Below are 25,442 nucleotides of genomic sequence, written 5' to 3' on the forward strand. Positions count from 1 at the left end.
ATTTTCCTAGATTCATAATTTGCACATTCCATGCTCTGATTAACAATATGTCTTTGCAGTTATTTCTTCTAGTTTTATTCATGCTACTTCAACAAATGAAGATCCTGAAAGTATTGTTCCATTCACATCATTAATGGTAACTCTACTTTGAGCAGGTAGCTCTTCCTCAGTTGTATTTTGAGTGTCTTCCAACCTGAGAGGTTCATCTCTGGCACTGTATGAGACAATGCAACACTGTTATTCATAAAATTTTCAATGGCTGATTTTTTAGAAGGGAATTGCTAGGTCCTCCCTCCTAGTCTATCTTAGTCTAGGAACTCTGCTGATTTCTGTCCACCATGGGTGACCCTGATGGCATGTGAAAGACCAGCAGCATGACTTCAAGAACCACAGCAACACACCAGTCACCACATAATGACAATGGACAGACAAGAGGTAGACTTTGGGCCATAGAGGATAGAACACAAAGAAACCAGAAAAATAACAACAAGATGCGAGTTTTAATGTTAATTATTTGTTTTAGAGACTTAAAATCTATTACCTTTCAGGGATTGAAGGGGACTTAAAGAAATTTAAGAGGAAATCACAAAATATTATTTTAAATAAAGTGGTGTGAGCTTTCAAGTTATGATTAAATTGTACCAAATAATCACAGTTGCTAAAAGACTGCCAACAGCAAATATTACTCTATATCAAAATAATGCTCCCTTTTTTCTGAATTTTAGTCACCCAAACAACAAATATGAACCACTTTCCTAAACATGCAACAGTCTTCTGAGTCCATAGCTCAAATTTTGTAACTCAAACATATTTCTATTTGAAAAATAAAAAATAAAAACAGGACAGAAATGAAACATGAAACAAAAACTGAATAGAGAAAGCTACTTCAATTCATAAAATAAAGTATTGTAAAAAAATCCAATAATAGTGCCTTTGATAGCTAAGATTTTGTTGTTGTTAAGCACCATGGAGCCAGTTCAGAATTATGAAAAGGTTGTAGAACAGCTATGTTGAGATGTAATAATAGAACTTCAGAGAAATTCCTGTCAAAATAAAAGTGAAAAAAAATTCAGATGCTCAGTGAGACAAATGGGGAAAAAAAAAGGAGGATATTTACACCTAATAAGTAAACCAATGATGAGGGAGCAGAAAGACACCTTAAATAAAACACACACCTTTTTGTTCCCATTAAGATATACAGCCTTGGAAACTCTATACAGGGCTGCTGTGAGTCAGAATTGACTTGAAGCCACTTCACAACAATTTACCACAAGGAGTCCTGAATAGTGTTGTAGGATGAGCACTTGACTGCCTACTGCCAAGCCGATGGTTTAAACCTACCAGTTGCTCCTTGGAAACTTAAAACAAGGTCAGTATGAGTCAGAATTGACTCTAAGGTAGTTAGCAACAACATATTGAAAATGTAACAATGAAAGAACAATCATTCATAGTGCATGTCAAAAGTTACCGTGATCAATGGAGGAGCTAATAAAGGGCAGTATTTCAAGCTCTATGGAGTCCTGTGTGGCACTATGGGTTAATGGTCAGTCTGTAAACTCATTTGAACTGCAAAGTCAGTGGTTCAAGCTCACCAGCTGCTCCTTGGAAACACTATACAGGATTGCTATGGGTCAGAATCGACTCGAAGGCACTTAACAACAACAACGGTGTTCTAGATCAAGAAAGCAACTTTCAGCACAGTACAAGACAAAGCTAATAGTACAGTAGTCAAGACAGACTTATCCTATTCCAAATGATGTGACAAGAAACCACTGCCATAATTAAAAGAGGAATTAGGATTCCACTGTCCTGTAGTCTCCCAAAGCACAAAGACCTGAAGACCAACAAGAAATCAGATCTGGGGGGCAGATATTAGTATGTTGTTGTTGTTGTTGTTAAGTGCCGTCGAGTTGATTCTGATCCATAGTGATCCTGTGTAGGGTTTCCAAGGAACAGCTGGTTAGCTTGAACCACAGACCTTGCAGTTCAAACGGCTTTGCAGTCTGACGTATTAGTCCACAGTGCCACACAAGGACTCCAGATATTAGCATAGGTGACAAAAATTGATGATAAAGGAAAACTTAAAGTTCATCATGCTGTTATTAAGTGCCATCAAGTCAGTTCCTGTAGGACCGATTGCACTGCTTTGTAAGTTTTCCAAGCCTGTAAATCTTTATGGAAGCAGAATGCCTCATCCTTCTCTTTTCAAGTGGCTGGAAAAACAGCAATGTTTTCTTGAACATATCACATCCACAATGGAAAAAAAGTTAACTTTTAAGAGACAGATTTGAATCTTGCTAGTAAAAACTCTGGTAGAATATGTCTACACAGTTTATCAATATGGATAAAAATGATATAACATTGTCAGCATGTGATCACACAGCTGTTAGACTCATATTTTCCTGGTAACCTAGTATTTCCATGACCACCTTACAGACCTTTCTTAATCATTAGATGACTAAATGAAAGGAATGTGACAGATTTTTACAATCTAATATTAAGAATATTGTTTTGATTCAATATGATGTCTAGAATTCATGTAATAAAATGATTAAAACCAAGGAAAAATATTTCCTATGCTCATATAATATTCATACAGGAATGCAGTAGGAATAATAAGGAAAGAATGTTTGTATAGAATCCCACATACATGTTCAAACAATAATCACAAAAATTAGTTTGCTTTATTTTGTGGGCTTCAGAGCCAGACAATAAGCAGCAGCAAATCACTCTTTAATGGGCTTGCCGATTGCACACAGCATAAGAAAGAATGAAGCATCAAAGATTTAATAAAATGTTCATTTGTGAAGTCTAATAAAAAAAAATTACATTACTTTATCCATGAATAGCAAAAGTAATATTTTGAGTCTTTTCCAGTCACCTGTGGATCTGGAGGAAAAAGCAACTGAAAATAACCATTAATTCTAGAGGAAAGTGTTTTACTGTTTACTAAAGAAACTTAGTAATAATTCAATGATTCTATTTAAATCCTTCTGGGGGTGGTGATTAAACAAATACAACTTTCAATACTTTCTATGAGATTGTATTATGATGCTTAACTGAGTAAGATAAAATCAAACAACGCAAATAATTTTGAAATCCAAACTATTATTTTAAAAAGATTGAGTCCACTCTCTCTACAGATATATAATTCTTATTATTGCTGTGACAAGAGTTTTCTTAAGGCAATGCTAAGGACTTATGGATTAACATTTTGGTAGGCTACAATTGTAATGCCATAGAACAAGTACTCGATCTCAAGGTCAGTTTGAACCACAAGGTTGATGGTTCAAGTTCAGCAGTTTCTTCTTGAAAACCCTATACAGGGACCCTGAGTCAAAACCGACTCGATGTCACTTAACAACAACTATAATACAAAATGTACAGCTCAGATGTAAATAATGATAAAAACAAAAGAAAATAATTAATTTTTCAACATTAATTAAAGGACAGATATTTATATTATTTCCATCACACATTGGAGAGTGAATTTGAATTGTTATCACCATAAAGAAGCACCTGAGAGGGTAAAAAAATAAAAGCAGCTGGTCTTAAGTTATTATAAAAACAAAAGAGTAGTGCTTCTGTTTTTGTTTGTTTACTGGTTATATCCTGGGTCCTAGTATGGCACTGTAGGATAAGCACTGGACTGCTATATTCAAGGTTGATGATTCAAATCTACCAACTGATCCTTGGAAAACCTATACATGGTTGCTATGAGTCAGAACTTGATTGAACTACAAGGCACTTTGCAACAACTTTCTTGATAAAATATTTGCGGGGAGCGCATAACTCTCATTGCTTGGCAAGGCCGCACTGGGGGGAGAGACTCTCAAAAGCTGACCCCTATCTTCCCTTAAAGTTAGCTCTGAATTTACTTGTAAAAATATATAATATGGCAATATTCTCAGCTTTCACAATGAATTCTACAAACCTTAGGAAAAACTAGCTTAGCAGCAATTGCTTTCAGCCTTGGTGGATTGAATACAAAGAGAAATTGTGTAAATTACTTCTTCTCATAGAAAACCTAAGTAACTGCATTTGTGAGGCCACAAAAGCAAATAGCATATTAGAGTCAAGCTGACCTACCCCCATAGGCCTCACCACATTCAGTCATTAGCTAGAATTCTCAAACCCCTACATACAGACACCTGCGTAAACAAGCAGACAATAATGAACTTAAGTGAAGGATAGTTTTTACTTAATAATCTACACTTCTTGCAGCAAGTAGCCAAGTTGGGCTTTATGCCACATAGCTTCCAAGTGATTTAATGAATACCTTTATTATGAAAATAATAGCACATTATGTAGGATAGAAAGTTTATAATCTTTTAGTAGCAACAAGAAGAAACAGTTTTACCTCATACTGGGACAGAACATGAAGGTCAGTCTGAACATCACAGAGTATTCTTGTTAAAGTTGTCTAAGGACCAGGTGCAAGAATGTTGTGACTAATGTGTAATAATTCAAGAAATGATAAAAGTGTCAATGCATGTACTGTGTAATTTTAAGTATAAAAAATAAAGACTTGCTGAGCTGGGCTGGCAGAGAAAGGAGAAAGAGGAAAGCAGAGAGCAGGAGTAGAGGCAGAAGTGGCAGAAGGCAGTAGAGGCAGAAGGAAGTAGAAGTGGCAGAAGAAGCAGAGAGCAGGAGGGAGAAGGCAGAGGGCAGACAGCAGAGAGCAGAAAGCAGAAGCAAGGGCAGAAGCTGGAGAGCACAGCCAGACAGGACAGCAAGTTGAAAAGCCTTTCGATTGTATTCCTTCATTTCTTCACCAGAAGATTCCGATTCCGCATATTCGCTAGTGTCCCTCGACCCCCGCGGAGATATACACTTCTTATTACTGCTGTAACAAGAGTTTTCTTAAGGCAATGCTAAGGACTTATGGATTAATATTTTGGTAGACTACAATTGTGATGCCATAGAACAAGTACTTGATCTCAAGGTCAGTTTGAACCACAAGGTTGATTGTTCAAGTTCAGCAGATTCATCTTAAAAACCCTATACAGGGACCCTGAGTCAAAACCGACTCGATGTCACTTAACAATAACTATAATACAAAATGTACAGCTCAGATGTAAATAATGATGAAAACAAAAGAAAATAATTTTTCAACATTAAAAAAAGGACAGATATTTATATTATTTCCATCACACACTGGAGAGTGAATTTGAATTGTTATCACTATAAAGAAGCACCTAAGAAGATAAAAAAATAAAAGCAGCTGGTATTAAATGATTATAAAAACAAAAGAGTAGTGCTTCTGTTTTTGTTTGTTTACTGGTTATATCCTGGGTCCTAGTACGGCACTGTAGGATAAGCACTGGACTGCTATATTCAAGGCTGATGATTCAAATCTACCAACTGATCCTTGGAAAACCTATACATGGTTGCTGTGAGTCAGAACTTGATTGAACTACAAGGCACTTTGCAACAACTTTCTTGATAAAATATTGAAATAGATAACATAGACTCAATAGTTGCACTGCTAGTCAAGAAAGAATTCAGAGTACTGTCTAGTCTAGACTCAGACATTTTACAAATTTCTAATTGAAACTGAAAATGTTACACAGGAAACTTTTAAAAACGCACATTTACAAACCTGATTACCTTTTCCTTTTATGGAAAAGCATGAAGACGGCTCATAAAGTAATACTGAAAAATAGTTTAGGTGAACTAAAGTAAGCGCCGAAGGCCTCCTACCTTAACATTGCATTTTTCCCATCACTTCTTGTACACCAAAACTGTCGGGTCTGATAACCTAGCTCTAAGTCCCATGGCTTGGAATGGTGATGTGGCTTGTAACTTTGATGTCTAAAGGTGACTCGCTCCTTTGAGTCGGAACTAAAATCCAAGACATTTCTTCTGCTTAGGTTAATTTCCTTAAAGTGAGGCAGTCTGCATTTACTCCACGGGCCAACCTTTAGTCTAAAAGTATATCCTTCTTCCCCGAGAGGACAGGCCACTAGAGTATCACAGGCCCTGGACTCAGTCAAGTTTGGACACTGTAATCCACCGTAGAGTGGGGGCGCAAGGGCTGTGCGTGTTCTGTGCTGCAATTTCTTCCCGCACCCTTTGCTACACTGGGACCATGGAGAGAACTCAGATACAACACAGTCCCGGGGGCACGGAATGAGGCAAGCTTGTTCGGTGGGGGGCTGAGAGGCAAAATGTTCACAAATTTCGTTTGCAACCACGGTTCTGTTCAGTTTCTGAATGCAGCGCACTGTCCGGTGCTGGAGTCCGTGCTGAGCTGTCACACACTCGGCAGCATGAGGCTTAACTTCCCCGAGGACATAAGGAACCAGTGCGCAGTGATGCCAATCGGACACTTCCCACTGGAAGAGCTCACTGTGCCAGTCACAGATGCGGAAGCAACTTCTTTCCTTGGCAGGCTTGTTGCTTTCTTCACAGTTCGACAGGTGGCTTGTCCACCCTTCCACATGAAAACACCACAGTGCACGACTCTGCACTCCACCTGGCCCACAGTCTCCAGCACACCTTCCCCAGGGGCCTAGAGGCAGAAAAACAGGTGTGTCAATCTCTCAGCGATGATGGGCAGCAATTCACAGGAAAATAGGAGTCAAGGTGCACACTTCCCAACACAACGCATTTCCAAGCATGAATTTTTGGTGGAACACAGACAATGCTAGTATAATTCAGCAAGGTTGTAGCACACTTTTTGGGGGGCTAGCAAAGTTTTAACATCTTAAATCAGATTCAAATGATATAAAGACAGTTACCATATAAAGCTAAAGAAAACTTTTGAAAAATACTATAGATTTTTATATAAATTCCTGTCTCCCTTTGCTTGTTTAGGTATCACATGCACTCAAATTTTCACTCATAAATTTTTTTATGGATTCAAGAAAATATGATCAGAAAAGTGAAGGAGCTATTTCTAATCAGTTGTGAAAGTGTAATATTAAATTCAATTTATCTAAAACATCTTACACCAAGTGACCCTGATTCCTACTTTTAAAGCAATTGACTGGCACATTTTCTTCTTCATATAGAATTGCTTTCTTCTGATTATATTATTTTTTAAATAAAGTACTGTAATGGCTTTTGTCTTTAAAGACATTAATAGTTAAAACTTTACGATTTATCCTCCTTCTTTAGCTATTATATCCTCCATCAATACAAGATTTTACCAAATAGCAACAAATTTTCCTAGCTCAATGGAAGACAAATATAATTATTAAGATGCAATTGCTGCCATTTCTTGAACGCTTTCAGTGGTATGCTGAACTTCGATGAAGATTGTTAAATATTTAGAACTTGGCCCTAAACTGGTTGTTAAACCATTAATAATCTAAACTCAGCCCTGATGAGAAAAGTAGCTGCACTGGTTCAAATACAAACCCAGGCTTCCCATACCCCCACCCTCTAGCACTCCAGAGGTAAGGGGTCAAGTGCCTTACATACTTAATTCCTATTTTGTACAAGAGCTCCAGGAGGTGGAGTTATTGTTGTTGTATGCTGTCGAGTCAATTCTGACTCATAGCAACCCTGCATAGGGTTTCCAAGAAGCAACTGGTGGAACTGAACTTCCAACCTGGTGGTTAGCAGTCCAGTGATTATCATACAGTACCATACCAGGATTCCCAAGGGAAAGTATGTTCATTTGATTACATGGACAAAAAGAAACTCACAAAACTTAAAAAGCATACCGAAGGCAACACAATTAACACATGGTATACTACAATCAACGGCACACAACAACAACAACAACATACTACAATTAGAACCCAGGTGTCTAAATCGAAACTTGTCTTATTAAAAAGGCTTTTCCAGGTTCACAGTGGCATGTGTGATTTAAAAATCACAAGACAGACTTGTTTCTTTGCTGAGACATGGTTTATCCTATTTTTGATTAACATTCCTTTGAAGATGAGTACAGAAAGTAACAAAAGTGTAAAGTGATATGGGAATACTTATGACACAATAGCAGATTAGACAAACATTACACAGACCCTCTAGAGCAAAGACAGAAGAGACAGATAAAAATGATAATCCTGGAACTCTAAAACTCAGAGAAAAAGGAAAGAAAAATGGATTGGATACTGAGTAGGAGAAGAAGTTGCATAGGGACAGTAAGAAAAGACAAAGACAGGTGAATTGTTGGCTGGCCTGACTTAGTGTAGCCATCTTGAACTTTTCTGAGTATCATTCGATCCAGATATTGGCCTGACAGCAGAGAGGCATACGGGTGGCATAAACTTCCCTGGTGACTAGAGGTGTGACCAGCCCCACCCTCATCCACAAACTGCACACTCCCTATTCTGCCCAAGGTTGAAGCCATGTCATTGTGAGTGTGGCACCGGGTGCACCACCCCAGCACTTGAAGAAAGGTCAGCTCACAATTGTTCCCTTTAAGCTCATTGTTGTTGCCACAGTCACTCCATCTTTATGGGATCTTCTTCTTCTCTGACTCTCCACTTTACCAAGGATGATGTCTTTCCATAGGGACTAGTTGCTCCTTGTTAACATGTCCAGAGTATGAGAGAAATGTCACCATCCTGACTTCTAAAGAGCATTCTGGCTGCACACCTTTGTTCTTCTGGCAGCCCATGATACTTTTAATATTCTTCAAATGCACTGATTCTTCTTAATTGATTCTTCCTTATTAACTGCCCAACTTTCACAAGCAAATGAGGTAATTGAAAATACTATGGCTTGGAGCAGGCCAACCTTAGTCCTCAAATTTATACCTTTGCTATTTTCTTCATTTGTCATGATGGTGTTTATTGTCCCTGTTGTGAGGAATTCTGATTGCTTTACACTGAGGAGCAATCTATACTGGAGACTGTAGTTTTGATCTTCTTCAGTAATTATTGGAAGCAAGGTTGTATTATCTGAAAATCACAGGTTGTTAATGAGCCTTCCTCCAAACCTGATGCCAGGGTCTTCCTGTAATCCAGCTTCTTGAATTTTTTGCTCAGCATTGAATAAGCACAATAAAAAGATAAACCCTGCCCGATAAACCTTTTCTGATATTAAACCATGCAGTATCCCCTTGTTGTGTTCGAATGAGCACAGGCTTCTCATGAGCACAATTAAGTGTTCTAGAATACCCATTTTATTAAACACTGTCCATAGTTAGTTATGATTCACATAGTCGAATTTTTTGCATAGTCAATAAAGCAGAAGTAAACATCTTTCAGGTATTCTCTGTTCCAGCCAAAATCTATATGATGCCAGGAATTATATTCCTAGTTCTACATCCTCTGGTTTGAATTTCTGGCAGTTCCCTGTCAATCTATACTTGCAATCATTATTGAATTATCATCAGCAAAATTTTACTTGCATGTGATATTAATAATATTATGTGATGATATATAAATTCCTTTGGGTCACCTCTCTTTGGAATAGGCATTGATATGGATCTCTTCGAATTGGTTGGCCAGGTAGATGTCCTCAAAACTTCTTGGCATAGGAAAGTGAGCATCTCCAGTGCTGCATCAGTTTGTTGAAAAATTTCCATTGTTTTCTGTCAGTTAACTGGAGTCTTGTTTTTTGGCAAAGCCTTCAGTACAGCCTGGACATTATCTTTCAGTACCATAGGTTCCTGATAATGTTACCTCTTGAAATTGTTAAACAATGACCATTTCTTTTGGTACAGTGACTTTATGTGTTGTCTTCATCTTCTTTTGATGCTTTCTACATCATTCAATAATTTACCCATATAATTGTTAATTAGTGCTGTGGAGTCAGTTACATTTCATAGCAACACTGTATAGGATTTCCAAGGAGTGGCTAGTGGATTTCAACCATCAACCCTGTATTTCAAACTGACCTTACAGTCTAGTGCATTATCCTGTAGCACTATACAAGGACTCCATAATTTGCCCATAGACACTTTCAATATAGAATGTCAAGGCTTGTTTTTCTTCAGTTCTTTCAGTTTGAAAAATGCTGAGTGTGTTCTTCCCTTTTGATTTTCTAATTTCAGGTCTTTTCACATTTCATTACAATAACTTTACTTGCTTGGTCTTCTCCACTTGTCTTTGCAAATGTTTTATTCAGCTCTTTGACTTCCTCATTTCTTCCTATGTTCAAAGTGAAGTTCAGAGCTTCATATGGCAACCATTTTTGTCTTTTCTTCATTTTCTGTCTTTTCAAACATCTTTTGCTTTTTTCATGTATGATGTTCTTGATACCATCCCACAACTCTCATGGTCTTTGGTCATTAGTGACTGATGCATCAAATCTGTTCTTGAGATGCTATGTAAATTCAGGAAATAGATATACAACATCATACTCTGATTCTTGTGGACTTGTTTTAATTTTCTTCAGCTTCAGCATTAACTTGAATATGAGCAATTGATTTTTTTTGCTCCATAGGTGAATTATGGCCTTGTTTTGGCTGAAGAAAGAACAATTAATACCACTATTGTTCAAATCTAGAGACCAACCATTAAAGCCAGTAGTAATGAAACTGGAGAATTTTACCAATTTCTGTAGTCTGACAATGTTCAAATATGCAATCAAGATGCATTGATAATTACTGGTGATTGGAATGGGAAGGTTAGAAACAAATAGGAAGTATCAGGAGATGGAAATATATGGTGTTGGAGATAGAAATCATGCTGGGAATCCCATGATAGAATTTTTCAAGACCAAATGGTTGTCTAATGACAACAAAGGAAAAGAACTGCATGGTCATATTGATCAATGCAGAGAAGGCACTTGGCAAAACCCAACACACATTCCTGATAAAAACACTCAATAAAATAGGAATAGAAAGGAAATTCTCAACATAATTAAGGGCATCTATACAAAACCAACAGCCAATATTACTCCCAATAGAGGCAAACTGAAAGCATTCCTCCTTTGGAAGAGGAGAATTCAGCATTGTGCTGGAAGTGTATACCAAAAGTATAAGAAGTAATGAGAAATTAAAAATATTCAAAATTGGCAAAGATGAACTAAAACTCTATTTTCAGATGATTTGATCTTATACATAAAAATTCCCAAAGACTCAGTGAAAAACATTATTTGAATTCATTGAAAGTTTCAACAAAGTGACAGGGTACAAGATCAACATATAGAAATCAGTTGACTCCATTATGCTAATAAAGAAAACTCTGAAAAAGAAACCAGAAAAATTATACCATTTACAATAGCCACCCCAAAGAGAAAATATTTAGGAATAAATCTAACCAAAGAAACAAAAACTCTTTACAAAGAAAATTACAACACTACCAAATTACAAAGAACCAAAAGAGACCTACATAAATGGAAGATTATACCATGCTCATGGATAGGAAGACTTAACGTTGTGAAAACTACCAGTAGCAGTCTACATATAATGCAATTCTAATCCAGAGTCCAGCATCATTCTTTAAGAAGATGGAAAAACTAATCACCAACTTTATTTGAAAAGAAAAGAGACCCCGAATAAGCAAAGAACAAAGTCGGTCTCTCACTTCCTAATATCACAACCTACTATACAGCATCAGTAGTCAAAACAGCTTGGTACTAGTACACTGATAGACACATAGATCACTGGAACAGAATTGAGAATCCAGTAGCAAATCTATCCATTTAAGGTCAGCTGATCTTTGAAAAAGGGTCAAAAACACAATGGGGATAGATAGTCTCTTTGACAAATGATACTGGCAAAATTAGATACACATTTGCAGAATGAAACAAGAGCCATATCTCATACTATATACCAAAACTAACAACATGAAGTGTCTGGCTTACAAGTTTTCAAAAGAGAGTTTAGTTTCAGAGTGTGCAGAGGAAAGTAGAATCCTCACTGAATAGTTTTCATCTTGTTTAGATGTCTGGTGAAAGGAGATGGGGATGAGGTTCATATGATCCAATAGTGAGTAATTGTTATCATGGTGAATTACGATTGTCACAACTGTAAAGGCAGACATTGAGTAACAAAAAGAGGAGAGTAGTTAATCTTATAGTCCAGGAACAAAGGACCCTGGGACTGTTAAGGGAAAAGAGCATGAGTGTAATGTGGGTCCTATACAGAGAAGCAGCAATACTAGAGATGGAGGCAGAGATGATGACATGGAGAGACAGACTAGCTGAGGATTTTAGACTCATGGAAAGAGAAAGGCTGTGTGCAGGTGGCCATGAGGAAAGCTTGTAGAATGTGCTTGTTGGTTGCTTAAATAATTATATATTCCTGGGTGTTTTTGTGTACATAAAAAAAAAAAAAAAAAGTGGGAATAGAAGCAAATACTGTTGAATGATGATGCATGGAGGGGATTGTAATCATTACAATGAAAAAAAAAAAAAACAATAGAATGAGAGTGTAAAACCAATGTTCTCCCTTGTAAATTATCACTCAATTCACAATAAAAACTTGAAAAAAGAAAAAGCAACCACTTAAGGTGTCTGGAGGACAGAAGAGTGATGACAATTGAAGAAGCTTAGCAACTGTCTAGTAGACTTCTGGGTCATGTGAACATCAGTCTACACAACAATGAGATCAGAAAAACTAGATGGTGCCCAGCTACCACTACCAAGAGCTCTGAAAAGGATTGCATTAGAAAGGCAGGGATAGTGTGGGAGAAAATGTGGAACAAAACAAAAACAACAACAACAAAGACCAGGCTTAGTAGTCAGATAGAACTGGTAGAACCCCAACACTATGGCCTTAGGTCATCCTTCAGTTCTGGAATCAAACTCACCCCTGTGGCTTATTTTTCAGCCAAACAATAGATAAATATATAGGGAAGACAACAACAATAGTGAGATATACATCATAGAATAGTCAGCCATTGAAGATCAAAGGCCACATTACCTAAGGACAAGATTCAGAAGGGTGAGGAAAGAAGGAGGAATGGTAACAAGAAACACAGGAAGTGGAATAAATGATGTAACATTGATGGATTGCAATCAAAATGATACTAAGTATATGGTTTGTTTAATGTAAAACTGATTATCTGCTTTGTACCTTCACTCTATTCCCCATAAAATGTTTTGCATTTTTGTAAGTGATATGGGAAAAATTATATCCCCATCTCTCTCTAGAAATTTGGAATAGTACCTCTTGTACAATAAGACACACGTATGTTTATAAACATTATATATATATATATATATATATATGGAGCTCTGGTAGTGTAGTGGTTGCGAATCGGGCTGCGAACCTTAAGGTCAGCGGCTCGAAACTACCAGCCATTCCGCGGGAGAAAGATGAGGCTTTCTGGAACAACAGGATCATCCATAGTGGACAGATTTCAGCAGGGCTTCCAGATAAAGACTAGGATGAAAGATCTAACAATCTGTTTACAGAAATTAGCCAATAAAAGCCCTGTGGGTCACAACAGAATACTGTCTGTTATAGTTCTTGAAGATGAGCTCCCTGGGTCAGAAGGTACTCATGATGATGGCAAAGGACAGGACAATGTTTTGTTCTCTTATACACAAGGTTGCCATGAGTCAGAGCCAACTCCACAGCTCGTAACAGCCACATTTAGGAAGTTCCTGTCAAGTGAGAATAGTTCCTCCTCATAATAAAGAAAAGTTTGAAGCAACTGAAAAACAGGTAAATAACAAGCAAATGCAAAGTGAATTGTGTATGCTTGGAATAAATGAAAAACAAATTGCAAACAAGACATACGAGATGGAGACAAGACCTTTCAGCAATTGACCTATAACAATTTGCATTTCTCAGGCAGAGAAAGAAAATGTGTTTCATGATTTATTCAGTTGTGTTTGACTATGAACTTTAAACACACACACACACATGAAAATCACACTGCCCTGAGGGATTCTGCCTTTTCAAAAAAAAAACAACAACATGCATATGGAAGTTAAATGTAACCTGCGTCTTGAGAAGCCCTACATGCTTTGTCCAAGTTCAGAACACAAGAAAATACAGATGATTACATTTAGAATATATATAATAGGTAATTTACCTAAAGGAACTTTTTTTTTTTTTTCAAATGTGAGTCATTTTATATGTCTTAATAGGGATAATACACAGGACCACAAGGTCCATTTGAACCATAAGGTTCGCAGTTGAAACCCATCAGTTGCTCCTCGGAAGCCCCATACAGGCTTGCTATGAGTTGGAACTCACTCAACAGCACTTAAGAATAACACCAATAGGAAAATAGATACCAACTTTAACATTTTCACAACAATTAAAGGATTGCAAGCTTAATAACTGATCTAATACAACTTTTACCTAACACTCATGTGTGCTCTCAGGAAAGATTTCAATAATACAATGGACATAGTAGTTCTGTATTTGTTTACACTGGTCAGCATTATATAAGAAATGTTATCTACCACTTCCAATACTTTCTCTGAGATGAACACCAATCTTAACACCACAGGTCCAGTGCTTATAAGGAGCCTACAGAATAAAATTACCCATATAATTTCCAGGGCTGTAATCTTTAGGGCAGCTCTGGTAGCGTAGTGGTTACGAATCGGGCTGCGAGCCACAAGGTCAGCAGTTCGAAACTACCAGTTGTTCCATGGGAGAAAGATGAGGCTTTCTGCTCCTGTAAAGATTTACAGCCTCGGAAACCCTGTACAGGGTCGCTATGAGTTGAACTGACTCTAGGGCACATAACAACAACAACAATCTTTAGGGGAAGGAACTCTGGAAGTGTAGTGGTTACGAATCAGGCTGCGAACCTTAAGGTCAGCAGTTTGAAACTACCAGCTGTTCGACAGGAGAAAGACGAGGCTTTGTGCTCCCATAAAGATTTACAGCCTCAGAAACCCTGTAGAGGGTTGCTATGAGTCAAAACCGACTCCAGGGCACGTAACAAACTTTAAGGACTCCCACATCTTTCTCCTGCAAAGCAGCTGGTGGATTCAACTGCCGACCTTTGGTTGAAGCCCAGAACTTCACCACTGAGTCACCAGGGCTTGTTAATGAGATGAACACAGTTACTATCAAATAAATCCCGCAGGATCTTAAACCACATCAGTTTTAATTAACTTGTTACAATGTTTGGTTTAGACATAAAATCTTTGGAACTAGAAGAATAGAACGGATGAACTTTGAGGTCATATTCAAATTCAAGACTGTGATTCCTCTATTCTTTTTCTTTAACTGCCTGTGTTTTTTACAAGCAATGCAAATATGTGGAAGCTATAAAGTAATATTCTTCCAGAAGCAGAAAAGTGCTGACAAATGTTATTCTCTTAATTGAGTTACCCTTAACTGGATTAGTTTAGATGAATGCATCCACCCAACTGAAATCATCACATTTGAGACAGCCTGCTGGTTGGGGGTGTAGTCACTAAAATGTCTACAATATAGAAAAAAGAAAGCTGTAGCAGATAGAAATAAAAAACACACTCATTATAATTTTTGCACACTACTTTCTACTGTTTAAAGCAGCAACCCTGATTTCATACCTTCCATGCAATAGGAAGAGATGTTTGTTTAACTGTATCTTTTCCAACCATAGCTTTTACTATCCTGACATTGTTTTACTTTTAACTAGGGGAAGCAGGTTGAAAAATGGCATGGATGACAATGCAGAACTCTAATATCTTAAAGTATTTGTGGATGATTACTAAACTCAAGCACTCATAAACCTCAAGATTAGAAAAATCCCACATAACACCACACTGATGTACCTATAGATGGCTCACCTACAAGAAACAGTTTGAAATTTATGTAGTAGCTTGCACTTTCAAAAAGCTTTTGTACTGACTAGGGAATAATTAAAGTAATCCCTCCGTTACATAAAAGGTACTTTTCTAAGAAATCCCACTTTCTGTAACACATTTAAGAAACCAGGGAATGAGAACAAGTGGCATCTAAGTACTCATTCATTATAACAACATTTATTGATTACCTACTTCTCTACAGGAAGTATACAAGAACCTGGTGATAAAAAAAATGAATACAACATCAAAATATGAAGAACAAAGATTTCTACGATTCCACTTACTTGAAATATCTAGATTTGGTGTGGTACTGTAGGAAAAAAAACTGAACCACAAGGTCGATTTGAACCACCAAGTTGGAAGTCCAACTCAGCCGCCACGCCTCAAAAACCCTATACCTGGTTGCTATGAGTTGCAACTGACTAGATAGCACTTAACATCAATCACAAAAATTAGTGACTAAAATTTTTGTTTGTTATTAGAGTGTGGGGAAGGAGGAGAAAAAGTGGTTAATTGCTTAGGTCACACTGAGCTTCGGTTATGGATGATATACACAAGGAAATCTCTCTTGGAAGAAGTATAGCCAGGATATATATATATATATATAGTTGTTGTTGTTAAGTGCATTCGAGTCGGTGCCGACCCATAGCGACCCTGTACAGGGTTTCCGAGGGTGTAAATCCTTACGGGAGTAGAAAGCCTCATCTTTCTCCCGCGGAGCGGTTGGTAGTTTCGAACCGCTGACCTTAAGGTTCGTAGCCCGATTCGTAACCACTACACTACCAGAGCTCTACCATAATAAAGAATTATTACTAAATGTATAGACTAAATTTAATAACCGTTTGTTCAAGGAGAGGGCATTTGGTCCCTTTTTTAGGCCTGTCTGGAGTTACTACATAACACAACTGATTAAACACTTGGCTACTAACAAAAGGGTGACAGTTCAAGTCCATATAAAAGTGCCTCAGAAGATAGTTTCTTCCACAACTTCAGCTATTGAAAACCAGAGGTAACAGTTCTCCTCTGATCATGTGGAGTCACCCTGAGTCAGGATCAAGTGGACAGCACCTGGCTAGTGGCTAGCTGGCTCAGGCCAATCTACACATACTAAAACCCACAAAAAATAGCTCATTGTATCTGAAGCAGACTTCAGAAGTGGGGAAGGAGCCCTGGAAGCAAATACACGATTAGAAAGCAGAAAGAGTAGTCTTAGCATGCATTACTAAATCTATCAGCATGAACAATAACCTATGTACCCTATAAGAAGATTCACGGAGCCATGCAATATAATCTCTCAGGGAAGCTCTGCCCATTATATAAGGGGGCTTCCAAAAATTTGTGGAAAATGGAATTACAAGATAATGGAATTTTCTCATGAACTTTTGGAAGACCCCTTGTATAAGTCCGAGGAGTTCTGGTGGTACTGTGGTTTAGTCATTGGACTGCTGATTAAAAGGTCAGTGCTTCAATCCCACCACCCAATATGCAGGAGAAGAATGTGGCTGCCTGTTCCCTTAAAAAGATTTATAGTCTAGCAAAGTATACATGGTATTTTATGAATTATAATCTCATTAATGGCAGTAGGTTTGTTTTTTGGTTTGTAAATAACCACTAAATTGTATATCTTCTATTAATGATATACAACAGAATATAAAAACAGATTTGAAAACAGTTATAAAATTAAAGTTTAATACATTTCAGTAACAAGATCCCACTCCATATTTTACATAAGCAAACAAACAAAAATTTCATTACTACTATTGAAAAAGTTATGACCCAAAGAGTAATTATCTTTAGGAAAATTAAGCAATATAATTTAAGAGGTGCCAAATACAATTTAATTTTCACAAATGTAAAGATTAACTTTGCAAGGCAGTCCATAATACCATGTGAGACCATGACACACATGCAGATGGAACATTTAGACTTCACATAAACATACACATCATTGCTAATATCCAAGGCTCTTTCTCTCTGATGGTTTTAATCTGACTCTTAACAACTTCCAAGTCCAGTTTTTTCTTTGCGGCCAGATACCTCAGACTGGAAAGCAAATTGCCACTGTTACTTTTCATTTTTAATTACAAACTATTATTCACTAGTGGCTACATCATCAATTAAGTGGCTCGTGATAGCAAAGCAGTTTAGAAAGAGCTCAGTACAATTCACCAGGCAATGCAAACACCACTTAGAAAACCACCTTTTAACAATTATTTATCAATTGAATTCCACTGTCTAATAACTCCAAGGGATAAAAGGAACTCTCAACCTCATATAATTCACTGTATTCTGACAGACAGTAGGTATTTTGTTGTTTTTTGGTTCCGTGGAGTCAGTTCCAACTCCTATTGATCCTGTGTGCAACAGAACAAAACATTGCCTCATCCTGTACCAGCTTCACATTTGTCTGAGCTCATCGTTGCTGTCATTGTCAATCCATCTTGTTGGGGGTCTTCCTCTTTGACAATGACCCTCCACTTTACCAAGCATGTTGTCTTTCTCCAGGAACTGATCTCTTAAGGCTTCTAAGGAGTATTTTGGCTATACTTCTTCCAAGAGAGATTTCCTTGTTTTTCTGACCGTCCATGGTACTTTCAATATTCTCCGCCAACACCATAATTTTGTTTGAATGCTGTTCTTGTTAAGTCTTGTCGCGTCAGGTTGAACTCATAAAGACCTGTATAGGGTTTCCAAGGAGTGGCTGGTGGGACTGAATTCTAACCTTGTGGTTATCAGTTCAATGCTTATCTTAACAACACCACACCGGGACTCTATGTTGTTGTTTCAATCTTTTGTGACTCACAGTGACCCTATATACTGCCCAGTCTGCACTGCCCCTATAATCACAGCCACGTTTGAGTCTGGTGCTGCAACCACATGTCAATCCATCTCCTTGAAGGTCATTCTCTTTTTACTTGCATGATTTCCTTCTCCAAGTACTGGTCCTAATTCCTTATAACATGGTAGAAGTGCAAGAGACAAACTCTTGCCATCCTTACTTGCAAAGAACATTTGGTGGTACTTCTTCGAAGATGTTGTTATTGTTAGGTGCCATCTAGTCAGTTCCAATTCATAGAGATCCTATATAGGATTTCTGAGGAATGGCTGGTGGGTTTGAACTTCCAATTTGCAGTTCGTAGTCTAGTGCTTATCCTACAGTAACAAACCAAAACTTGAACAAATCTATCTTTCAAGATAGATTTAGTTATTCTTCTGGCAGTCCACAGCACATTCAATGTTTTCACCAACCGCATAATGCAAAGGCATCAATTCTTCTTTCTTCATTGTTCGGCTTTCACATGCATATGAGGCAACTGAAAATACCATGGGTTAAGTCAAGCACATCTTAGTTCTCTAATGATATATTTGTACTTTAGCAGTTTAAAGAGATCCTTTGCAGCAGATTTGTCCACTGCAGTAAGACATTTTATTTCATGATTGCTCTTTCCCTGGGCATTGATAACCCAAGTAAAATGAAATCCTGAGAACTTCAATTTTTTCTCTATTTATCATGATGTTGCTTATTGGCCCATTTTTGAGGATTTTTTTTTTTTTTTACTCTTGAGGTGTAATCCATACTGAAGCTGTAGTCCTTGACCTTCATCAGTAGGTGTTTCAAATCCTCTTTTAGCAAACAAAGTTGGTCATCTGCATTCTGCAGGCTGTTAATGAGTCTGCCTCCAATGCTGATGCCATATTCTTCTTCATATAGTTCATCTTCTAGAATTATTTGCTCAGCATACAGATTGAATACATTTGGTGGAAGGATATAACCCTGAAGCACATCTATCCTGATTTTAAACCATGTAATAGTCCCTTCTGTTCAAATGACTGCCTCTTGGTCTGTGTACAAGTTCTTCCCAAAATTTTTCATAATATGTTATGATCCACACAGTTGAGTGTATTTAGATAGTTAATAAAACACAAGTGAACATCTTCCTGATATTCTCTGCTTTTAGTCAAGATCCATCAGACATCACTGATGATATTCCTTATTCCACATTGACTTCTGAATCTGGTTTGAATTTCTGCCATTTCCCTGTGGATGTACTGCTGCAACAGTTTTGGAATTATCTTCAGCAAAAGTTAAATTGTGTGTGATAATAATGATAGTATTCAATAATTTCTGCATTGTCTTTGATTACCCTTCTTTGGAATGGGCAGAAATGTAGATCTCTTCTAATCAGTTGGCAAAGCAACTGTCTTCCAAATTCCCTGGCATAGACAAATGAGCACCTTCAGTATTGTATCCATTTGTAGAAACAACTCATTTGGTACCCTGTTCATCCTGGGGGACATGGTTTTCAACAAAGCCTTTAGAGTAGCTTGGAATTTTTCCTTCAGTACCATTGATTCTAGATCATATGCTACACCTCCCTAAATGGTTGAACATTGACCAATTCTTTTTGGTACAGTTACTCTGTGTATTGGTTCCAGTTATTTTGGTGCTTCCTACATCATTCAGTCTCTCACACATAGAATCATTCAAGATTGCAACTGGAGGGCTTAATTTTTCCTTCAGTTTCCTCATTTTTAGAAATGCCATGCTTGTTCTTCCCTTCTGGTTTTCTAACTCCAGGTATTTGACCATTTCATTATAAGAGTTCTCTACCTTCCCTAGGAGTTTTTGATTGATCATTTCTTCGATTTGCTTTAGCTACTTTATATTCCGGATCAAGTTTCAGAAGCTCTTCTGACATCCGTTTTGGTCTTTTCTTCCTTTCTTCCATTTTAAATGATTGTTTGGTTTCTTCATGTGTTATGATGCCCTTGCTACCATCCCACAGCTCCTCTGATCTTGAATCATTAATTCTCAATATTTCAAATCTATTCTTAAGAGCATCTCTAAATTAAGGTGGGATATACTCAAATCGTACTAAATTCCTAGAATGTGGAAATGGAAAGGAATTGTTACAATCTACATTTATCAGAGGAGGAAATAAACTACAAACAAATTAAATGACTCATCCAAGGTCACACAGCCATCTGGGAGCAGAAAGGGAAAGGTAATTCCATTCCCAGATTCACAATCCAATGATCCTTACACTGTATGATACTGTTGTGGTTGTTGTTGTTAAGTGCTGTCAAGTCAATTCTGACTCATAGCAACTCCGTATAGGGTTTCTAAGGAGCAGCTAGTAAGGTTGAACCACTGACATTGCAGTTCAAATGGCTTTGCAGTCTGGCTTTAACCCACAGCACCACACCAGGACTCCCTGTATGACATTAGTTTCCCTTATAAACACTCTAAGACAGCAAGTGAAGAATAAGGACTCCACTAATGGCTACAATCTAAACTTGGGGCAGGGCAGGGCAGGGCAGGGCAGGGAGGGGAACCACAGAACAAACAAGAAGAAATTCCATAAAAACTCAGAGAGAAGAAAGAGGAAAACACATAGCACATGTAATTAACTACCTATGAATAAATATTGAGATTTCTCTGTCTTCTAGGCTGACAACTGGAGAAAGTAGTTGTTCTCAATTACTCTGTAGTTTATTATGTGAAATGGGATTCTTTATGCTTTAGTATGGATTAGCCAAGTGGCAGCATCGATGGACTCAAACATGGCAACAGTGGTCAGGTTGGCCCAGGATCGGGCAGTGTTTCATTCTGCTGTGCGTATGGTTGCTATGGGTTGGTACCGACTCAATGGCACCTAACAACAACAACAACGTGGTAAAGAACACTGAATAAGGTACTGTTCCAGTACCTTTAATAATGTTTTAAGTTTTGGACTCCAAGGAACTCCCAGGGAGTAATCAGAAATGATGTGTTCCTAAAATAACTACAACAATAGTAGCAAAAGCTACCTTTCCCCCTTCTCCCCTCCCCTCTGAGCACCTACTATCTTTCTAATATCATAAGTGCATTATCAATATTGTTCTGGTTTGCTAGATAAGAACACTGCAGCAAGAGGTTAAAGAACTTGTCAAAGTACATACCTAATAAGCACTAGCATTAGAATGTCTCCCCAGCTCTGTTTTGTTGTTGCTGTTGTTAGCAAATGTCTAGTCCACCTCTAACTCTCAATGCAACCCAATGCATAACTGAGCAGAACAAAATGGTATCCAGCCTTGTTCTGGCCTCATGATTGGTAGAAACTGAAACCATTGTGACCTATAAGGTATTTCATTGGCTGATTTTTAGAACTAGGTCACTAGACTTTTCTTTCTACTCCATTTCAGTCTGTAAGCTCCCCTGAAATCAATTCAGCATCATGTTGTTGCTAGATACCACTGAATGGGTTCCCGTGCATAGAAACCCTATGTAAAACAGAATAAAACATTACCTAATCCTACACTTTGTTTAAGCCATAGTTACAGACTGTATCAAATCATCTCATTGAGGATTCCAGTGCACAGAGACCTCTTTTTGCGCACTCTCTACTTTGCCAAGGTTGGTAATTTTTTTCAGAAACTGGTCCTTCCTGATAATATGTTCACAGTATGTGAGAAAAAGTCTTGCCATCATAGCAATGCACTGAAAGACCAGTGGTCGCTGCACACAAAGGCTACTAGCTGGGAATACAACCCAGGCCTCCCTTATGAAAGAAGAGAATTCTACCACTGAGTCATCCAAATCCTGCCCACAATAACTTCAGTTCTATTCCAGTAGTGATATCCATGGAGTGAATGAAGCTTTGCAAAGCCCATTAGGTACAATATATTAAGAAGAGGGTCTATGCTGAATGCAGCTTGTTAGAAAGCCCCAGAATCTAGTCACTGCAGGTCCCTGCCTTGGTTCCAGCTCAATGGCCTGGTTCGGGTGATGGCTCTAGAAGTCCTGGGGCTCTGTTAGCTGTCAAGGGATATTAATGGGGTGTTCTCATCCCATAAATATGGCTCCACTCAACTTTGACTTTACTTACTACAAACCCTTCAGCTAAGCCCTGTGCAGTCCCTGGAGAGGTAGAAGGAATTCAGTTACTCAGCGGTTTTGCATCAGAAAATGGAAACAATAATGGAAAGCAAGGCAGAAGCCATGTAAAGCTGAATCCCTCACAAGGGTCTTCTGCTGGATTTCTCAGCACAGTGGCTACCCCAGCCGTGACTACAGGAGGCCAGGAATCTATGTGCTTTATATTACACAAAAAGAAATCTGGGACAGGCTATAGCTGAGATTTTTAGCTGTATGATTGCTCACAAAAAGAGAATAAACTACTCTTTACACAGTGAATGCTGAAGAACTGCTAGGCTTGATAGGGGAGGCCTTGTTTTATATCAGGTATTAGAAGGTCACTAGAAAGGTAGCAGGAACTCTGGTAGCACAGTGGTTACAAATTGGACTGCTAACTTCAAGGAAAGCAGTTCGAAACTACCAGCCGCTCTGTGGGAGAAAGATGAGGCTTTCTGCTCCCGTAAAGATTTACAGCCTCAGAAACCCTGTACAGGGTCACTATGAGTCAGAACCAACTTCACGGCACATAACCACCACCACTACTAGAAAGGCAGAAATGTTGGGCCTTTCAAAAACACATAAAACAAAAGGGAGGATGGCATCAAAACATTTTTTATTACCATTATACAACTCAATAATTAATTTGTCCTAAAATAAAAACTGGGAGTCCTAGCATGGCATTATAGGATAAGCACAGGACTACTAACCACAAGGTCAGTAATTTATACCCACCAGCTACTCCTCAGAAACATTATCCACATTCTATATGAGCCGGAGCTGACTCGACAACACTTAACAACAACAGGAAAACAATTGCACCACAAATGCACTATTTTTCTTAGAAACCACAATTTTCTAATAGTTCCATAGATTATATCTGCTTTGAATCCTTCTTTCTTCCTAGTAGGAGAGACTCATTTGATAAATAGGTCAAAATAATACCAGCTTCATTTTGGTGGACAGAACATCTAGTTCATCTAATTATTTTTTAAGGGATCATTATTTCTGTCTTAAAACAGCAATTTTAAGACTCTGTGACAATCTTGTCATCTGGGAAATAATTTCAAGGTAATGCATTTCAAAAAAAAATCTGAGGAACAGTAATTTCCTGGTATAATCACAATGTTTTGTTCCGATCGAGAAACAGCAAAAACACTTATTTATCCTATATAGGCTTGTTGTTGTTAAGTACTGTTGAGTCAGTTCCAACCCACAGCAACCCTGTATAGGGTTACCAAGGAGCAACTGGTGAGCTTAAACCATTGACCATGCAGTTCAAAGCAACTTTGCAGTCCAGTGCGTTAGCCCAGGGTACCATACAGGGCTCTCTATATAGGCTAAAGAACATTAAAAAAGACTATTTTCAAAAATAAAATTCTATCAGTCATCTGTCTACCTCCTAAACATTACTCTATAAGTTCATCATTCTCACCACTCTAGTCCAAGCCACCACCTTCTCATGTCTCCTTCCAGAATCTACTCTCACATCCCCAATTCACCCCCATAAGGACCTATTCCCCATATTGCAGCCAGAATGACTTTTTAGTAATTTAAGCAGGTCCCTCTTTGAATACAAAATGCCATCTGTATGTCATTCCAGTGCTTAAAACATATCAGCAACCTCCAGCAAACAAGTGTCTATGGCCCTATCATAACTTCCTTCGAACTCTGAAAGTCTGGGCCTCCCGCCCTCACTCAATGCTCTAGTCATGTTGGTCATCTTTCACTTCCTCCACGTGCCAAACTCCCTCCTATATTTGAGCAGCTCTATGTAATGTCCCTTGGACCCTGGGTGTGGTGCTGTAGGATAAGTACTGGACTACAAACCACAATGCTGGCAGTTCAAATTCACCAACTGCTCCCTAGAAACCCTATCAAGGTCACTATGAGTCGGAACCAACTCAATGGCACTTAACAACATCAACAAATGTAATGTTCCTTAAACCAAATCATAATTATAACAGTAACAGCAACATTCAAATACTGTGCTTAACATGTTACAACAATTATTGGGCACAGTCCTTAAAACAACCTTTAAAAGTAGACTGATTTTTAGAAGAACTCCAGATGTCTTGAATTCTCTGCATATTTGGGAGGACTGCAAAGGAGAATTCTCTGCATATTGGGAGGATAATTGGGAGGACTGCAAAGGAGAATGTGGACTTCTTAGAGGGTGCTGCCATGATTACATCCTCAGATACCCATTCCTTAGGGAGGGCAGGGCAAAGAGGATGTGTTTTAAGGCTGATGACTTGGACCATTGTCTGCCTGAGGAGGAAGCCCAAATGCACAGGGAAACCAGAACATCAGAGCAAGCCTAAAGGATTCCTGAGGAAATGCCTTCCCACTGACACACTCGCTCAGCACTGAGTGTGGTTACTATTTAGAAGGCTGAAGTTTGAGTCAGGCATCCAGTACTTACCTCTGTGTGTGGGGGGAATGGGAGAAACATGACTGAGAAGTAAGAGTAAGAGGGAACATAAAGATTTATTTGGAGGAGAAGGTAATGGAAAGACACTTCAAAAATATTAATCTGAAGTCTGGGCAGGACAGATGAAAGGAGATGGGGATAGCACTCATGTAGTACAATAGTGAATAATTACTATCAGGACTGACTATGATGGTTGGAAATGTAAAGGTAGGTGTTTTGTAGCAAAAGGAGAGGAGTGGTTGGCTGTACAGTCCAGAAGTGGAGCACCCTGGGACCATCAAGGGAGAAGAGGGGAGTGAAGGACACTACCCAGAGAAACAGTAACACCAGAGATGGAGGCATAGACGATGATATCAAGAGATGGAGTCAGCTGGGAACTCTAGACCCAGAGAGGAAGAGGGGCTGTGTGCTGATGACCAGGGGGCAGGCTTGCGGGTCTATCATTTGGTTGGTTGACAATGCATGGAGGGGATTGTAACCATGGCAATGAAACGATATACG

The 25,442-nt window shown here is 38.2% G+C and overlaps 1 protein-coding gene across 1 annotated transcript in view; it reads right to left on the bottom strand.

The window, feature by feature from the left end:
* Positions 1-7,378, bottom strand: part of THSD7B (thrombospondin, type I, domain containing 7B) — a 904,077-nt gene extending 896,699 nt beyond the window's left edge. Inside the window, exons 1-2 of the mRNA XM_006834598.1 lie at positions 7,366-7,378; positions 5,704-6,514 (exon numbers count right to left, since the gene is read on the bottom strand). Coding sequence (XP_006834661.1) covers positions 5,704-6,514; positions 7,366-7,378 — 824 coding nt within the window. The remainder of the gene's footprint in view (positions 1-5,703; positions 6,515-7,365) is intronic.
* Positions 7,379-25,442: the final 18,064 nt, after the last annotated feature.

This window comes from Chrysochloris asiatica, unplaced genomic scaffold (genome assembly GCF_000296735.1).
Source record: "Chrysochloris asiatica unplaced genomic scaffold, ChrAsi1.0 scaffold00012, whole genome shotgun sequence".
In the NCBI taxonomy this organism is placed as follows: Eukaryota; Metazoa; Chordata; class Mammalia; order Afrosoricida; family Chrysochloridae; genus Chrysochloris; species Chrysochloris asiatica.